At 33.1% G+C, this 17,054-nt stretch overlaps 2 protein-coding genes across 7 annotated transcripts in view; one reads left to right on the top strand and one right to left on the bottom strand.

Moving 5' to 3' along the window:
- Window positions 1–443: 443 nt before the first annotated feature.
- On the bottom strand, window positions 444–3,731 carry LOC21392353. 3 transcript variants are annotated; one of them, XM_024163512.1, is made up of 7 exons: window positions 3,636–3,731; window positions 3,271–3,338; window positions 2,714–2,863; window positions 2,125–2,198; window positions 1,701–1,819; window positions 1,131–1,214; window positions 444–744 (listed from the first exon to the last, which is right to left on the bottom strand). In XM_024163512.1, the coding sequence occupies exons 2-7, from the start codon at window positions 3,275–3,277 to the stop codon at window positions 630–632; spliced, it is 549 nt and encodes a 182-aa protein (XP_024019280.1). In that variant the 5' UTR covers window positions 3,278–3,338; window positions 3,636–3,731; the 3' UTR covers window positions 444–629. The 3 variants fall into 3 exon arrangements, with proteins under 3 accessions (XP_024019280.1, XP_024019281.1, XP_024019282.1); XM_024163513.1 differs by lacking the exon at window positions 3,636–3,731 and adding an exon at window positions 3,518–3,568; XM_024163514.1 differs by having other exon boundaries at window positions 632–744; window positions 1,131–1,185.
- A 2,224-nt stretch (window positions 3,732–5,955) lies between these two features.
- The window catches only part of LOC21392355 (histidine-containing phosphotransfer protein 1), an 11,944-nt gene continuing 845 nt past the window's right edge, over window positions 5,956–17,054 (top strand). Inside the window, exons 1-11 of one of the 4 annotated variants that reach the window (XM_024163499.1) lie at window positions 5,956–6,066; window positions 6,544–6,674; window positions 6,790–6,858; window positions 7,468–7,536; window positions 8,810–8,880; window positions 9,575–9,640; window positions 10,602–10,703; window positions 13,612–13,742; window positions 13,841–13,909; window positions 15,439–15,510; window positions 16,231–16,303. In XM_024163499.1, the coding sequence (XP_024019267.1) occupies window positions 10,671–10,703; window positions 13,612–13,742; window positions 13,841–13,909; window positions 15,439–15,510; window positions 16,231–16,303 (378 nt within the window). In that variant the 5' untranslated portion in view covers window positions 5,956–6,066; window positions 6,544–6,674; window positions 6,790–6,858; ... (2 more) ...; window positions 9,575–9,640; window positions 10,602–10,670. Of the gene's footprint in view, window positions 6,067–6,543; window positions 6,675–6,789; window positions 6,859–7,467; window positions 7,537–8,598; window positions 8,881–9,574; window positions 9,641–10,601; window positions 10,704–13,611; window positions 13,743–13,840; window positions 13,910–15,438; window positions 15,511–16,230; window positions 16,304–17,054 lie in introns of those variants that run through there. The other 3 variants (XM_024163500.1, XM_024163502.1, XM_024163501.1) reach the window with 3 other exon arrangements.

The following is a 17,054-nucleotide window of genomic DNA, read 5'->3' on the forward strand; positions in this document are numbered from 1 at the left end:
AAAGAGAGAAACTTTATATGCTATTATTTACCATGAGAAAACATATAGGCTATAGCCGTGTAAGTTTGGAGGCCAAACAAGAAGGAACCAAAAAAAAAAAAAAAAAAAAAAAAAAAAAAAAAAAAAAGAGAAATATCCTTAAAAGTGCATGAGTTTGGATTTTTATTCCTTACTCTTAATTAATATCATTTTTAGTCAAATAATTATATTAATTAGAAGAATATTAATTAAGAGTAAGGAGTAAAAATCTAAATCTATGTACTTTAAAGGTGAGTTTAATAATTTTTTCAAAAAGAAAGGAAACATTAGATAAATAGAGGCTCTTTGGAGCACTTCTTGGCAATATTGTTAGTTTGTTACTTTCCACCTTTCCGAGGCCACTCTGTAAAGAAAGAATGCAGCATGACATCAACAAATAATTCCAATCTCTTGCCTTTTTCCTCCGAAAAATCCAATCTCGAACTTTTTTATTTATTTTTTTCAATAAAGTGCACTAACGTACTCCATTAACAAACACACAATTAAGTCCAAAATATGAGGTGCCCTAAAAATTTAAAAGTCATTGCTACAATAAATCATTATTCCTACCATATCAATCGAATTCCGTTATGGTATATGTATTTAAGCGATCACCAGAAGAACCATCTCCGTTTGGTAGTAGTAGCAGCAGCAGCAGTAGAATGACCAAGTGGTTCATCTTTTGTCCCATTCTCCATTCCCTGCTTCAAAGATTCCAATCTTTTCCTGCAAATAACATAGTTTAGAGGTAACATTCGCAACCTTAAAAAAAAAAAAAAAAAAAAGGTAACATTCGCAAGTTCTAAAACAGTGTTGAGAAGAATTAGTTTTGCATCAGCTTTAAAAATAAAAATACAAAATAAAAAATAAAAGTAGCAGCTGATGGTTCATACATATGAACTGTTTATAGCAGATTTGAATAATGATACTCTGTAGTTCACATACAAAACATTACACAGTTTTCAGAGGCAGCTAAATAAGTCTGTTTATTCATTATTTTATTCATCCAAATCAAACAAGTGACTTATCATTCAAATTTCCATGAAGAGTTTGGAGCCAACAGAAGAAATATCTTATATTATGACTATGCAAGGATACGTATGATAGCATACTTGGTATCTGTAAGGCGGCCATGCAAACTCCATCTCTGGCGAAAGCCGTCCACACCTTCAATCCCACTAGCAAGAATCAAGCGCCTAAAATGAAGTAATGCATGTAAATATAATCCTCAGACAAAATTCGACATAATATGGCGGTTTTTCGGTAAGCAAGTTCTAATGGAGGATGATAAATGGTGATATTTCTATCGACTGACCAAAATGTTCTTCCTTGAAGTAGTGTACATTATCATGACTATAACATACAGCAGGCTAAGTGAATTCTTCAATTTGTATACTCTTCACAAATGAGCTCCATAACTTTTAGAAATGTGTGGTTGTAATCCCTTTTAGACATGCTCAAATACGACTTTTATAGGAGTTCTTACAAATGTATTCCGATGGAGTTGACAACTTATTAGAGCTTTAAGGCATTGAGATGTTATCATATGCTTTGTTAGGACAATTGGAAAAGCACTAAATGAATCAATATGGGAACTGCTGAGAAATGGGAACTATCACACACTGCTTCGATGAAAGTGAGCATAGTCCATAAAGTTTTCGATAGCTTGTTCTAGAATATACCTTTCTAATGATGTGATCTCTGATTCAATCAGAGTAGCCCTTTGCTTTGCTTCATCTAAAGGCATTGATAACCCCAGTTTGTGCTCGCTTTCCTCAACCCGTTTCCTTAATTCTCTATCCTTTTTCATAGGAAAAAAAAATTTAACTAAATATTTGAAATAAGAAAAATTACAGAATTAAAGAGAGGGGTATGCTTAAAAGTTAAAACCGAGAGCAAAAGGAATATTACAAAACACCCTTCCAGTTCAGACAATAACCCCCGTCCCACACACACGTGCACACACATACAGGGGAAAAAACGAAAAAGAAAAAGAGTCAATACCACACAATTCTAAAAAGAAATTACACTGACAAAAAATTTTGAAAAAAATAAAAATTTCTACTTATTATAGTATTTTGTCACTTCAGAAAGAAACTATCTCACCCTTTTTTCAGCACATTCCCTATACAATACAATCTCATCTTGACAAAATGGCTCAATGTCGTTAATTTGCAGGCCTGCAGTATAATTTGTAGTTACCAACATAAATTAGCTCAAAACTTGGAACAGAAATTTAAGGTAAAATTAAACAAGAGAATAACCTGTTATGCAAATGAAAGGTGTCGATCACAATATTAGCATTCTACGGAGATCGTGTCATGCTTATTATCTAGAAACTGTAAGAATCATCGTCCAACCACTTATTTATTTCCTTTTACGCAAAAAGAAAAAAAAAAGAAAAAAAAAAAAGGAAAACCACCTGGACGGTAATCGATTCATTATCCACCTTTTTCGTACATGGCCAAGAAGGGAGTCAAACTACTGAGATTGTGCATTGTCGGCTTATTCACTACAAACTTAATTTTTTTGAGAAAGAAAAGACGTGATAACCTATACACTAATAATCTACAAACTGAATTAACCATGCCATAGATTTTTACATTTTATTGACAAAATAAATACTGCCACATGAAATGAATGCAAGACAACTATAGAATATAAGATATAGGATTAAAGAAAGGTAAAAACTTACACAAGAATAGATTTCTCAATAACCCATCACACAATTCGACACCTTCAAGAACATGAGAAGCAATCTCTGGTGGAATGATAGGTGATGGTGGGCCCATCATCAGGTCATCACCAACCAAAATAGTTTCCTCCATAGTTGGCTGCGAATCAACTAAACACCAGAAAAAAGGTAGCAACTCGTGAACACATTGTAGATCCAAAAAGTTAAAACTGAAAGAATTTTAGGTCCCGTTCGTTTTATTGATTCGAATCATAACTCAAGTGTTTGCTATAGTGTTTTCTCTCACAAAAATTCAGATTCAACTTTTCTGCTACAGCATTTTCTCTCACATGAATTTATTTTTTAACTCAAATTCTTAACTCGAACGAACGAAATGAAGGGGGCCTTAAATTTTAAATTTCTCTCTCACACTTCAGAAAAGGTCCCAGCCCCACACCAACTTAAGGCTTCATCATTCACAGGTGTAATTATATATAGATATACGTATATATATGTGTGTGTATTGAACTGTTGATTGTTTTCATAAATACGAAAAGAGGCACCAGTCTTTAACATACCATCCATGGTTGCTTTTCACGTAAACTTCCACTTAGAAAACCCAATGCACGAGATTAAGTAAAGGAACCTGAAAACCATAAGAGAACAACGAAATGAAGCTCAAATGCAATAAACAACGAGGAGGAGATGTGTCATAGAAAAAGTAGAACCAAAAAATGCAGCACACAACCAAGGGCTTTCTCCATTAACTATTAAACAAAGAACTACTTAAAGGAACCATGAATGAGATTTTGCAGGTTAATGTACATTTTCAGTGAGGCATTTCATCAAACATGTTAAGGACACTGTCGAAACCTGCGAAATCTCGTTTATTTGAAAGAAGACAAAAAATGGGTAGTTAAGAAAATACAGTTAGATAGAGTACCACTTGACAGAAAACTATGGGCAGAATGTTGTCGAAGAATGAGAAGCAGAAGCAAAGCCGGAGCAGTGGACAGCGCACCAACAAACACTATTACGTTTTTTTTTACGTGGTGGAGTCCGTCTATTACAAAAATGTTTAAAATTTATGACCCTAAATTACACTAATACCCCGTAGGTTCTTCCAAAACTTCCCATTTGTCCTTTAGAAAATATTAAATTTAAAAGGGTTATATTGTAATTTAAAAAAATTATAGTTTTTTCTTAAGGGGAAAAAAAAATCTAGTTTAGTAACCGTAATGAAAGTGATGTTTGGTTTATGAGTTCAGAATTATAGTTTATGATTTTAATTTTTAAAATTTAAATTTTTTATGAGAAAAAATACTGTAATGAATCAAAAACCGTAATTCATAATCAAATCAGAACTCTCGAAACAAACGAAACAAAAATGTCCAGTTTGGTATTTGGAATTAAAAGAGTATTTTTTTTAAAAGAAAATTTTCATTTAAACAATGAAACAAACAATACAACTGATGTAGAACCAGAAACAGAAGATGAGAGGAGAGGGGGAAAGAGGAGAAAAGATAAGAAATAGGCAGAAAATGAGGAGATTGAGAAACAAGGGGTCGAGAGAGAATATTGTATTTCTTTTTCATTCAAGTCTGAATTCTGGAGTACCAAATCAGCCAATTTATAGGCTGGTTACGTGACTAAAACAGGAATGTAAATATTCTAAATTAAATACATGAAATCATAATAAGAAATTAAATCATCAATCATCCCAATTAATTCACCAATCAATCATATTACATTCCCCAATCAACCCCAATTAAGCCCAATTTATTTCGATATCTTTTTTTTTTTTTTTAAATATGTTTGCATCTTCGTTGATATGTGTCCCGCATCAACAACGCAATATTAATGACCTATTAAAGGATCTTACATACACTTGAGTTTTGAAAATGAGAGATAATCTCGGTACTCCATAAATGAGCACTTTTAAGATTCGAATTGAAAAAAAAAACCCATCTCATCAAGATAAACTTTCGAGTTCTGGAGGGACAGAATACCAACTCCCATATAAAAGGGACAAAGCAACACAACATACCCAAAGACTCACATTATCGGAAAAAAACTTAACCAGGTGAGATACACAAATCAAAGCTGGAAGATGAGAAAACTACCTCTGTTATTACAAAATAAAGCCGAACACACACCGGCAACCATCACTTAAGAAATGACGACAACATAGCCTTTATTACACACCAAACACAAAACTAAACAAAGAGACGCCCAAAATACACCGATTGAATTTTTTAGAGATAGCCGACTGTCATAAAAAAAGAGCAAGAAAGTTGCAACAAACCAAACCAAAAAGGGGCCGAGCCACCGTTTCCATCCGCCGCCTCAAGTGAAAGAGAAGCGAAGCACCCATACAGCACCGAATCTCCCATCTACCTCCAAGCCACAAGGGTAACCGAAACCACTCCACCCTCTTCGACCTCCGAGCCGCATACAATCTCCCTCCAAAGGAGCATGATATTGAGAAGACCCATCTATGGTGGCCTCATACTCACGCGGGGTACAGTTGCATAAAGCGTTGGCCTCCAAAAACTCGCCGGAACAAGCCTCCTCAAAACCCATATCTCCCTCTCAAAATAAGACGACGTCTAAATTTCACCGAAAAAGTCGAATCCGTTACATCTGGGCACTCTCTTACGGAGTCAGGAATCCAGAGCACCGCCTAAAGACGGTGCTGGATTTCGACCCTTTAAAACCTACAGCAGAGGTGGCGTAAAGATGTGAAGAAGAATTAAGAGTTTTAAGGTTTAAGACAAATTTTATTTTTCCTACAAGTGCTAAGGGAGATTCTCTAATACGTTTAGGATAATGGTATGCCAGATTTTTTTAACTATTAAATCTGCGTATTTTTTAATTTTTACGTAATTTAATATAAATTTGACAAATAAAAAACTTGATATACCATATTGAAAGAGGTCTCCATGTACTAATTATAAAAAAGAAAAAAGTCAGGGACTTTGATGAATTCTTCGTTCTTTGATTAAAATTTTTAATTCTAATTTTATTATAGTTAAATTTTTTTACATAAAATCATATTTAATTTTTTTTACTATAATTAAAAACTTTCACATTAAATCACATTAATTCAAATTAAAAACTCATGAACTTAACGAGAAACTAGGCATTTTAACTCCTTCAACTCTCCTCATTTGCCTCAAAATTAGCAGATATATATATACATATATATTTATATATATATCTAGAGAGAGAGAGAGAGAGAGAGAGAGAGAGAGAGTGAGTAGACAGTGGCTGTCTGTCTGGTGCCCAAGAAAGTGAAAGAAAGAAAAGTGGCTTTGGCTTTGGCTCTTTCGAAAGCTTTGCTCCGCGGATTCGTTCAGTCTATGTACGACGAGGTACGGCATTTTCTCCTTCGTATCCATCACCTTTATCCCTCCTTTGCTCCATCAACTATGGTTTCAAAATCCTCCGAAACAAACAAAAAAAAAAAAAGAAAAAGAAAAAACGATCGAACAAGAATCTCTCTTGTGTTCCAATTCTTTGCGTTTTGGTGATCTGTATTTGTTGTTTCCATTAATCGATTTGCATTCTGATCGGTGTTTGGCAGTTCTCGTTTCAAATTGTTTGCATTGTGAAACAATCGCTTTCAATGCTGTTTCAATCTATTAAAGTACCGTGTTGTATTTATTTCTCTGTTTTTGATTTTTTTTCTTCCAATACTGATACGTTCTTGATCGAGTAATTGAAAATTTTCATAGTTATGTCAATTTGATAGCGAAAGATTTTCCATTTCCGAATGTGGTTAATTTTGAGAATCTACTGTTAGGGTTTATGGTGATGTGCCTTTTTCTGTAATTACATATTTTTCTCAGGGAATTATTAATGAGCAATTCTATCAAGTACAAGCCCTGAAAGAAGCTATTAGACCTGACTATGTCTTGAGAACCGTCACTAGCTACTGCGTTTCTGCTCAAAGTTTATTCTCTACTTTGACCTCTCAAATGTAAATGCTCGCTCTCTCTTTTATCTCTCTTACCTGCACTGTATTTTTACTCGTGTTGGCTTTATTTCTCAGGTCATGGCATTTTTTTTTCTTTTTGATGTTTATGTGAATGCAGCAACAAAGAGAATGTTGATTTCTACGATATCCATGCTTCAGCTACCAATCTTTATGAGAAAACTAGTTGGTAATGCCGATGTTCTTTCGTTGCTGAGGAAGGTTAACCCCATTGAGTTTTTAGTTGAAGACATTTACTAGAAGTCTTGAATTTCTTTCTATGTCATATACTTGAGAGTATTTGAGTTTTTTGTTCTTTTTTTTGGGCCGTTGAGAGTTTGTGTTGGGTCTCATATCTCATTCTTTGCTTTGCTCATTAGTCGGTGATCGTTACTTAAAAAGAACTATATGTGTGTGTGTGTGTGTCTATTCCATGGAAATATTCGTCTCCATGTTTATTATTGGGTCTTCTTATAGAAAAAAATAGTTGCATTTTGTTTATCGAGGCTTTAACTGTACTTGGATTATTGTTTGTAGATAATGTTTAAATCTTAAACTGACTATGGATTGCCCTTGTTTACTGAGAAAATTGTCCTTTCTTTTCTTTTAAAGTTAACATTCCTAATTGTGATAGAAATTAAAATGCATCCACAAATATGCTAAGTTAATTTGTCTCCAATAAGGGGAACAGAAATATATGTTAAGTTAATGGTTGTTCTTTTTTTTCTTTCTTTTCTTTTGATATTTTTCCTTATTGTTTTTGTAATACGAATGCATCTTACTCTCTTGCATGGTATAGTATTAGTGCTCAAAATGTCAAGTTGGTGTGTTCGGAACTTATTCGTGCTAGTGAGGAATACGAGGAGCGGTAAGAATTATTTTTAGTTATTATTTTCTTACACCTGCATGTTTGTGTCTATTTTTGCTTATAGAATGGAGTTTGGTATTATTTATTTATGTTCTTGGGAATGTGGTTTAGCAATCTATTATTATTATTTCTTCTTTGGCAAGAAATCTATAATCCCTTAATTTTCTTTATCTTGTTGCGTCTCTTTGATAGCATGTTTCTCTCATTATGTTGCTTTGATGATTTCATTAAATAGGTGGTGCAATATATGAGTGCACGTGCTTATACTATTACTATTATAAGTCCACATGCATGTATCTGTTTTTCCTTTTTCAGGTGAGCCGCAACAATGTGAGGTTTATTGACGTGCAGATAAATTTACTAGATTGGTAGATATTAATAAGAGTCATAATCGCTACTATTTTTCTCGTCATAGTATTACTATTCCTGCATCATTGTCGTAGTTGTTGTCATTTTTATATTTTCTTTATTTACGGTAGAATTAGTAATTTTCCTATTGTTTCTTTCTATTTGGCATTTGCTTCTATCTATGTTATTATTGTTATTTTACGTTCATCCTTTAAAGTTCTGGGTCTGAATTTTGTAGTATGGTAAATATGAGAAGCCTGATCAGATATTTTAATATTTGTTTCTACCATCATTTTAGTACCTCTTGATCAAATTCCTTTTTCATGTCTTTCTTTTTACTGAAGGTAATATAGTTGCTATCCTGTTTGTGTTTGATATTTCGGTGACATCATTGTCTAAACAGTCTTGTTAGTTAACAAATAAATATCCATCCTGGAATGTTTCTCATTTTATTGCATTTTTTTCCTTTTCTATTTGCAAATTTTTTTAAAGATGTATGGCTATGTTTTCTCTGTTACGTTTCCCTTTAATGTCCACTTAAAACAACAGGAGTTTATTTGATAAGCTATACAACAGGAGTTTATTTGATAGGCTATACAACAGGAGTTTATTTGATAGGCTATCTGTGCTCATGCTCTCTCTCTCTCTCTTTCCTTTTTTTCTTTTTCCTTGCTGCAAATCCAGATTTACATAATTTATTTTTCCTTTTCAGTTGGAGAAAAGAAAAGGAGAAAAGAAGAAAGCTATTTCTTTTCTTGCTATCCTCTCTGTCAACTGTTCTGTTGGCTTATGATCTCCCTCTTTTCTTCTTGTATTTCATTTTGTACCTACTTTTCTTCAGTTCCAAAAAGTCCCTTTCATATGCTCGTTTTATTTACTGATTTCATTTCTAAAGTCCTTTTTTGTTTGGATTCTGATCTCTCAGTTGCATGCGGGCTCTAAATGGTGCTAAGAATGAATTTTCACAGCTTAAATGAAAATTTGACTCTTTTGCAGGTACTTTATGAACTCTTATGATCTTGATATGTGAATTTCTGAACTTCACCTTCTTCTTTTTGAAAAAATGTTTTCTCCTTTCTTCTCCTATTTATAGTCGAAGGTTTCCACCTTTATAATCTCTTATATTCATCAGTTGAGTGTGGACTTCACAAAAATAATGTTCGTCTCATAATAGAGTACAGTTAGTATTTTTACTTCTTTTTTATATTCATGGATATCATGCAAGATATGTAGAATAATTGATGGGTCAATTTGATGCAATCTTAGCCACATGACAATTGGTTTTTTTAAGTAGTCATGAAATTTGGCTAGATAGAGTATCATAGGAAGTGTGATGCCTCTTGCCTTATGGCCCCATGCATTCACTTCTTGGTTCAAGAATGTTGCATTGTTGCTCTTCCATGAGTTTTGTATTATCTTCATTTTATATGGGCTCGCTTGGAGTTCTGACCTAGTCTAAAAACAAGAGGAAAACGTATTTAAATCCTCTCCTCTTGAGAATAGCAGTTGGCAATATTGCTATTTCTTGGCTAACTTAAGTGGAAAAGAGTTAAGACAGGAGAAGACAGAGTTATGTAGAATTTTAGATATTACTTGAAGTTATCAGGATGGAAGCTCTGCAAAATATCTACACAGATTTTCTGAACATTTTCTAACTATTATTCCTTTTACGGATCATTTGAAAGTGCAGATGGAGAGGAAAGTGATTGACCTAGAGAGTGCGCAGTGGAAAGAATCTGGAATCTATCATTAACAGGTCTTGCATGAACTCCTGAGTAGTAATATTCTGATATGAAAGCCTAGTATGCTTTTGTTCTGTTTGTTTCTGAATAATTATCTTGTTTCCATATTATACATCATTTCTATCTATATGCATATATCATATATGTTACATGTGGAGTTGATATCTCTTTCGAGGTGTTGACTGTTATCTATTTAATTTTAAACACTGCTACCAATTAGGAGCTCTTGGATAAATTCTTTCTTAACGGTATTTTTTTTTCTGAAAAAGTTATGTTTATGTGGAAGGTTTTGAACTTCATGATTCATGTAAGTTTTCTCAATGTTACTAGTAAGGGTACAAAACACTGAAGACAAGTTAAATTGTTTGGTTAACCTTTAGGAGGAAATTGTGGATTTCTTCCCTGTCAGCAAAAATAATCAAATATAATAAAATAAATAAGAAAACTAATTGTGCCACTGCTGGAGCTTGTGACATGGCTACTTTTGTTCTTTTTCATTCATTCTTTCTTTCTTTATTTTCTTTTTCTGGAAGAAGATGGTATGTTTTTATTTTAGTGGAAGTACGTAATATAAGTGCCTCCTTTCCAGAGTAGTTGTACTTCGTAGTCTTTGCTCATCATATGGTATGTGTGTTATTTTCTACGTGAAAAATAAAATTACTTAATTCTATGGATGGTGATAAACAACTTTCATCCATTAATGGTTTAACTTATTATGTGGTGATATATTTGTCCCCTCAGTCACTTTCTCTAGTGCTTAGCTTTGAAGTGCTTTCTGGGATACTCGGTTAAGGAGAAAAAAATAAAAAGGAAAGAAAAGGTTTATGTGACTCATCATTATTAACTTAAAAGCCCGTGTACGAAACGCCAATTAAGACAAGCTTGTTTGTTTTCCATACAAGTACTTAATGAACTGTCTTGAACTCTCTGTTTAAACCTAGACTTTGTGCCTGCAATAAGTTCATTTGAATATAGGTTTTTCAGGTTGGTGCTGCTTACAAAGTCCACATCTTGGTTATTCAAGTTCAAACTTCATAGCGTGTTATGTCATTTCAAAGTTGTACTTTTGTCAACAATGTAAGTCCATTGTTAAGGAATGTTGTTGTTTGTTCAAAAAGGTTAAAGACTTTTAGTTGTTATTAGTGAAATAGCTTTCGCAGGTTGATAATGGTATTAATTCTCTTGGTTGAATAATTTAAATGCTAGTTGGCTGCTTATAGCCGGAGGTGCAGTTCTAAGAATTTGTTGAATTGGTGGTTATTTGGAAAATATTACCAATTTTCTTAAAGTAAAAATGCATGTAGTGGTAAGTTTCTTCTTGTGCGTGATATTTAAACTGGAAAATCACATTGTCAGTGGTGCACCTTTTTTCAATGTGTGAATATTTTTAATTTGCAGAAGTATATGATCTGGTCATTTTCAATCATCAGAGTTTTCTTTTCCTGTGTTTAATGTTATATCTATGTCTGCTATCAAACTCAAATATCTTAAACTTCCAAGAACGACGACTTTTCTTTTCTTGGGAAGTTCATTATGAGAAATGGAAAATATTCTTTGTTGGTTTTCCTTCTCTTTGCACAGGGTTAATCTTAATAAGCTTTTATTAGTTTTGTATTTACCTAGGATACCTTTTTAAGATCGTGGGCCCTTAATCTAAACAATGAGATGAAGTTCCAGAGTTCTTCAAAAACTTAATTTACATGGAAAACTTCTGTTAATACCATCTTCGATCCCTGCATTGCTAAAGGTTGTGGTGACAGTGATCTTAGTCGAGTTATGTCAAGTTACAAAGAAAAGAATATGCAAACGAACTTGAAAATAGATTCTGTGGACGAAGCTCACTCAGATGCATTGTTTTAATAACTTATTTATAGACGTTGGTTGATTTTTACTTTGTAAAGAGATCACACAAAATTTCCCCTTATTTTTTTAAGAATAAATGCTAAAGTAGAAGTTGCAAAAAAAAAAAAAAAACACTAATAACACAATTAGAAGAATTCTGGGGAAAAAAAGAGTTGGTGCGGAATTAATGCGAGATAATCACGACTAATTGTTAGTTTTGTGTCAGCAATATTAATTAGAACAATTCCTTAAAAAAAAAAAGAACAAAAGACGAATTTAATGTATGCATGCAAAGCACTTGTTTTATTATTATTATTATTTTTCTTTTGGTTTCTTGATAACCAACACTATTACTATTCATTTGATATGTTTGTGTGTAGATTATCTAGAGCATGAAGTGACTGAATTTAGTGTCCCGTTTGTCATCATACACTGCTGGTTTGCAATCTTCACTCTGTCCTGGAGTAAGAAGTAAAAGTAGAATGTAAAATTACTAATAAGTTTACTATTCCCTTAAATCTGTCAAGAAGAAGTAAGTTCACGGTTACTTTTAGTTTACAGAGGCTCTCAAATGGTATGTCAATAATTTGGAACATCAATCTTTCTTCTATCTCTGAAGAAAGAATAAAGAAGCAATGACTTAGCTAGGTTATTAGGTCACTAGATAGATAATGGATTTATCGTTTTTAACTGGAAAGTCTTTAACGTTTGTAATCTGTTATGCATAATTGTCATCTTGACTCAGTCTTATTTTAGGTTTTGTTCGAGGCTAACCCTTGCATGGCCTATCATCTTTCTAACCACACCCTGAACAGCAAGCAGTTATAAACAGTAGCAAAACCGCCGTCTTGATAAAGCCAAGCTTACTCTATACCCTTATCGGCCACAAACACAACTTTTTAAATTTAAATTTTGAAACTCACACTGGAAAACTAGTCTTCCAACTTGACACCACCTGTTTCATTGCCAAGTAAGATTATCATGGATTCTCTTGACAGGTTATATGACTTCTACATTCTGCCATGTGGCATCATTCCTGTTATTCCACTCTATGTACATGAAGATTGTTGGGACCCACGAACTTCTCTTCTTTCAGAAAAGGGACCCACTTCATAGAGCATGTTGTCACTATTAAGGAAAGTGATTGATTAGATTTTCTTTATGGTATATTGTTATCCAAATTGAGTAGGTACATAGAAAACGTAATCTCAGCAGGTCCTGGTCTTGGTTCTTGAAAAATCGTAAAAAGTTAATTTTTCTTTGTTTTATTTATTTCCTTTGCTATCAGGACTTGTTGCAAGTTGGGAAATGCAATGTTTTAGAGTTTATTATATCTCTTCTTTTGTCATTCCTCGAGTTGATTTGCTTCTTTACATGCTGTCTTGATCAATTACTACACTGATGAAAATATGCACTTTAATGTTGCAAAAGAGATGGATAATCTGAAGAAAAAGAAAATTAAACATTTCGCATTTCCTCGACAGTGGCATAAACGTTAATTCACATATTCCAGATGTTAATTCTATAAGGTACCATGCTAAGCTCATGACAGTTTGAAAAGAAAATGTTTTTATCTACAACTCATTGGCTCCAAACCTGTCAATAAAGCTGCCATTTTTCATGCATAAGTAAGTTTGCCACATTGGCTTAAAGTAAATCTCTCTCCCCCCTTCTCTCTCTCTCTTGCCCCCACATAACTCCCCTAATTTCCAGTTTCAATCAATTAGAGTTTGCTGCTTTCATATCTCAATGGCCTTGTCCATTCTTAAAGAACTGCTTGAAGGATATCTGCAGTCATTGTTTGATGAGGTGATATCTTGTTGCCGACTGTCATATGGTTCTAGAGTGCTTGCTGTTTTGTTCTGGTTGTTGAATACTTCTAGGAGTCTTGATGTATGGGATTTCTGTTTGTTCTTGGGCTCTTTATTGGGTTTGTTTTTTTACATCGATGTGCCTGGGAAATCTTTAATACTTATTCGATATGGATTTTAATCAAGGGATATATAAATGCTTTCATCCAAAGGTTTACATTTTCTATGCATTTTTTATTTTATTTTTGCATGGGATGGAGCTGATAGTTTCATAAGTGTTTAGATGAAAATGCTTGTTTCGTTGGTAATCTAGGTTTATTCCATTTCTTCAGGGGGTCGTAAATGATCAGTTCTCACAGGTCCAGACTTTAAAGAGTGTCAACGGACCTGATTTTGTTGTGCAGTTAGTTGATACGTACTTTGCTGAGATGGAAACACTCTTAGCAGAACTTTCAAGCCACAGGTATACCTGTGTCTACTTGTATAATTATGTAGAGTTTTTGTTGTGTCAGCAAGTTTCATGATCTATACGTCCTGTCTGACTTGTGTTTCTTTATGTAGTGATTTACCGGCTCTCGACTTCTCCAAGTTGGCTGTGTTGGCTGGAAAAGTAAAGGATTTAAGCTCCTGGTAATTTGCCTTTTTTATTTTGTACGTTATCATTTGGATGCCTGAAAGATACAAATAAGTTCTGATAATTAGAACAAATTTGACCATTTTCCGTGGATCTTTATTTTTACTCTTCCACCGGAACAAAAACAAACTTATAAATCCTTGGTAAGCAACCATAATATAGAATATGTTACCTTTCATCCAAAATGATAAAGATTATAATAATTATGATAAACTCATATAATAATATTAATAATAAAAATAATAACATTAATAGGATGATTATTTATAACAATAAAACATTAATAGGAACAATAATACCATCATGACGCTGTAAGAACTCTCTTCACAAAATAAACTTGTATTGTTTAAAATTTTTATTTTTATGTTGAATGTTCTAGTTCCTTTGACATCAATTGATGATACATAAACACGAGATCATGGATGTTATTATTTGTGATAATATAAAAATGTTGGACACAAATCTATTCGCTAAAGTGCTTTGATGACTTTATCATTTGACTTTTCTAGTACTCTCTCAATCCAATTCTGTGGTATTAACTTTTTCCATTTTTCTTTCTCGGATTTAAGAAAAAAAGGAAGTTTGAATTGTTTTGGTTCTTGGAATCAAAATATAGTTTATGCCGTGCTGGGGTCTCTAGTTGGTCTACATTATATTGACCTTCAATTTTTGGTTCTCGTGTTGGACTCGACATGACGTGGATACCAGCAAGGGAATGTTCGGCGTGTAGTTGTTGTTGGAGATTGCTCACTAGGAGTGTATCAATGCTATTTTAAATGCCTTGTGTCGCCTTTTATGAGTACCGGTATGCAGCACGTGAGAAATATGGTGTAATCAAGATTATGCTAGAACTTAAGACATGAAATAGGATAGAGAGTGGAGCGAGAAATTCAGAGAGAAAGTGGAAATGGTGGGGCCACAGATGGAGGAGAGTAGAAAACAGTTGGAAAAAGTTACGGAGACGACATTTTTTCAGAGTTGGATAAATAGGCAATGAATTAGTTTAGTTGATGTACTATTTAATCCCCTTGAATATATTATAGCTTTCGTGCAACTTATAGCTTAAAGCTTTTTATTTTATTTATTTATTATTATTATTTTGGAGAAAGTAAGATCTGTTATCAAATACGGTTTTCTAAATAAGATCTGTTATCAAATATGTTCTTTTAACACGAGACCAAATTGGAGGAACATTCTCCAACCTAGTGAATTCATCAAACATAAAAGTAAATTGAGTAAATCTACTCCTGGAAAAAAGATGATAAACCATTTCCCCTTGCAATAAATAAACCAGTTTAAATGTTCCTTTTTAAAATAACCAATAGGCAGTTTTGGTTATTAGCACATATCTAGATTGCATGTATACAGTTGTTCTTTTTGTATCTAATTGCATGTGTACAGTTGTTCTTCTTAATATGATCCGTGTATTATGATAAATGGTGTGATATATATTTTATAGGCTCCTTAATTTCTTAGACAATTTGTATTTCAAATCTGATCTTAATTTTTCTATTTTTGGTTGCAGCATGGGTGCTGAACATGTGAGGCTTTCTTGTGCTAATCTCATTCAAGCTTGTGATCAAAAGAACAAACAAAAGTGGGGGGTTTTTTTTTTATAATTTATAATTTTTTTAATAATTAATTAATTAATTAATTAATATATATATATTTTTTTTGTGAATTGGACTTATGTTGGTCATAACATGCTACAAATACTAGCATTAACCTTGTAAGTTTCGAGCTCTTGTGTTATTATATTAGAACATTCTGGTCTAATATCAGTAACGAAAAGAAAAAAAAAAAAAGAATCTGATCCAATATGGGACCTACCCTTAATGGAAGCATGGTTCCTTTCTCTAAGCATTCCACCACATTATTATTATTGTTGTTGTATCTAAGAGAGATGGTTTCTACATTATAAGCTTTATGAAAGATTGATCAAGAAGCTCAATGACAGCTAGAGGAAGTCTAGTATGATGTTTATGTTTATGTTTGATGCCATGCATTTCCAAGGCTTGCCTAACGTACTTAACAAGACACTGTTTTGTTTCTGTGTCCTTAGTGATCTGTCGATATTCATTGATTCTTTAATGAGCCATCTGATATAGATACGTTCCCGTACTTAACAATATTCTGTGTTTTGTTTCTTTCCCTTTTCATGGTCTGTTGATATATTCATCAATCCTTTAATGAATCATGTGTACTTCATTGCTTATAGTAGGTTTACGGGCCTTATTTTTCTTAGCTTTGTTGGCAACGTTAATGTATTTTGAGATAAAGATCTCTTACTCATTCTTTCATGGAAATATCATTTCAGTTTCTCCCAAGCCCTAATTTGGATGAAGAACGAATTTAGTCAGACTCGTATTAAGCTTGAAGCCTATGCTCAGGTACTTGTCAATCTCGACTCTTTTTGTACTTTGCACTTGCAATATATGGTTTAATTTGGAAGGACCATGCATTTTCTTATTACTGAGCTTTGAAGAGAGGGGCAGAAAATTAATGCATAGGTAGCTCATGTAGCACACACAAGTAAGGATGAGTGATAACATATTCCATTAGACATGGCTACACTGCACCTAAATTTTACCTGTCATCATAAATATACCCATTTTAATTGCCCAGAAGGGTTGAATTTTGATAGTACTGCCTTAATAAATTTCTTCTCACTTTTGCTGCATAAGGCGCCCAAACCCAACCCCCCACACCAACCACAACCTTCCTTTTTTTTTTGTTAATCTCTGCCTAACTATGACAGTTTGCTAGATCGTGGGCACCGGTATAAGGTCACCTGATCGACTTGTAGCATTTTCTGCTCAATTAATTTATACGTTCCCGAATATTGGTCCTATATATAGACTTGAACAAAGATCTTGTTAGAGATTGATATCATTAATGGATTCTGTCAAGAAATGAATTTCTATGTTTGTTTCACAACTCAAGTTAACTTGAGTTGTGTATGTGAGAGAAAAACACTGTAACAAAAAGGTTAAATTTGAATTTTTATGAGAGAAAATATTATAGTAATAAAACTTGAGTTGTGAAATGAATAAGGATAATAATAATATTGAAATTATAAAATTATATAATATTTAATTATATTAATTGATAAGGACAGTAAAGAACGTAAGAAGAAAGAGT

The sequence above is a fragment of the Morus notabilis genome, unplaced genomic scaffold (assembly GCF_000414095.1).
Source record: "Morus notabilis unplaced genomic scaffold, ASM41409v2 Scaffold507, whole genome shotgun sequence".
NCBI classification, from domain to species: Eukaryota; Viridiplantae; Streptophyta; class Magnoliopsida; order Rosales; family Moraceae; genus Morus; species Morus notabilis.

Excerpts from the sequence above, each read along its gene's own strand:
- LOC21392353 (XM_024163512.1), bottom strand. Across the intron at positions 2,199-2,713 it reads ATTGAGAAATCTATTCTTGT|GCCTGCAAATTAACGACATT; the intron begins GTAAGTTTTTAC and ends ATTATACTGCAG. Across the intron at positions 745-1,130 it reads GGCCGCCTTACAGATACCAA|GAAAAGATTGGAATCTTTGA; the intron begins GTATGCTATCAT and ends TGTTATTTGCAG.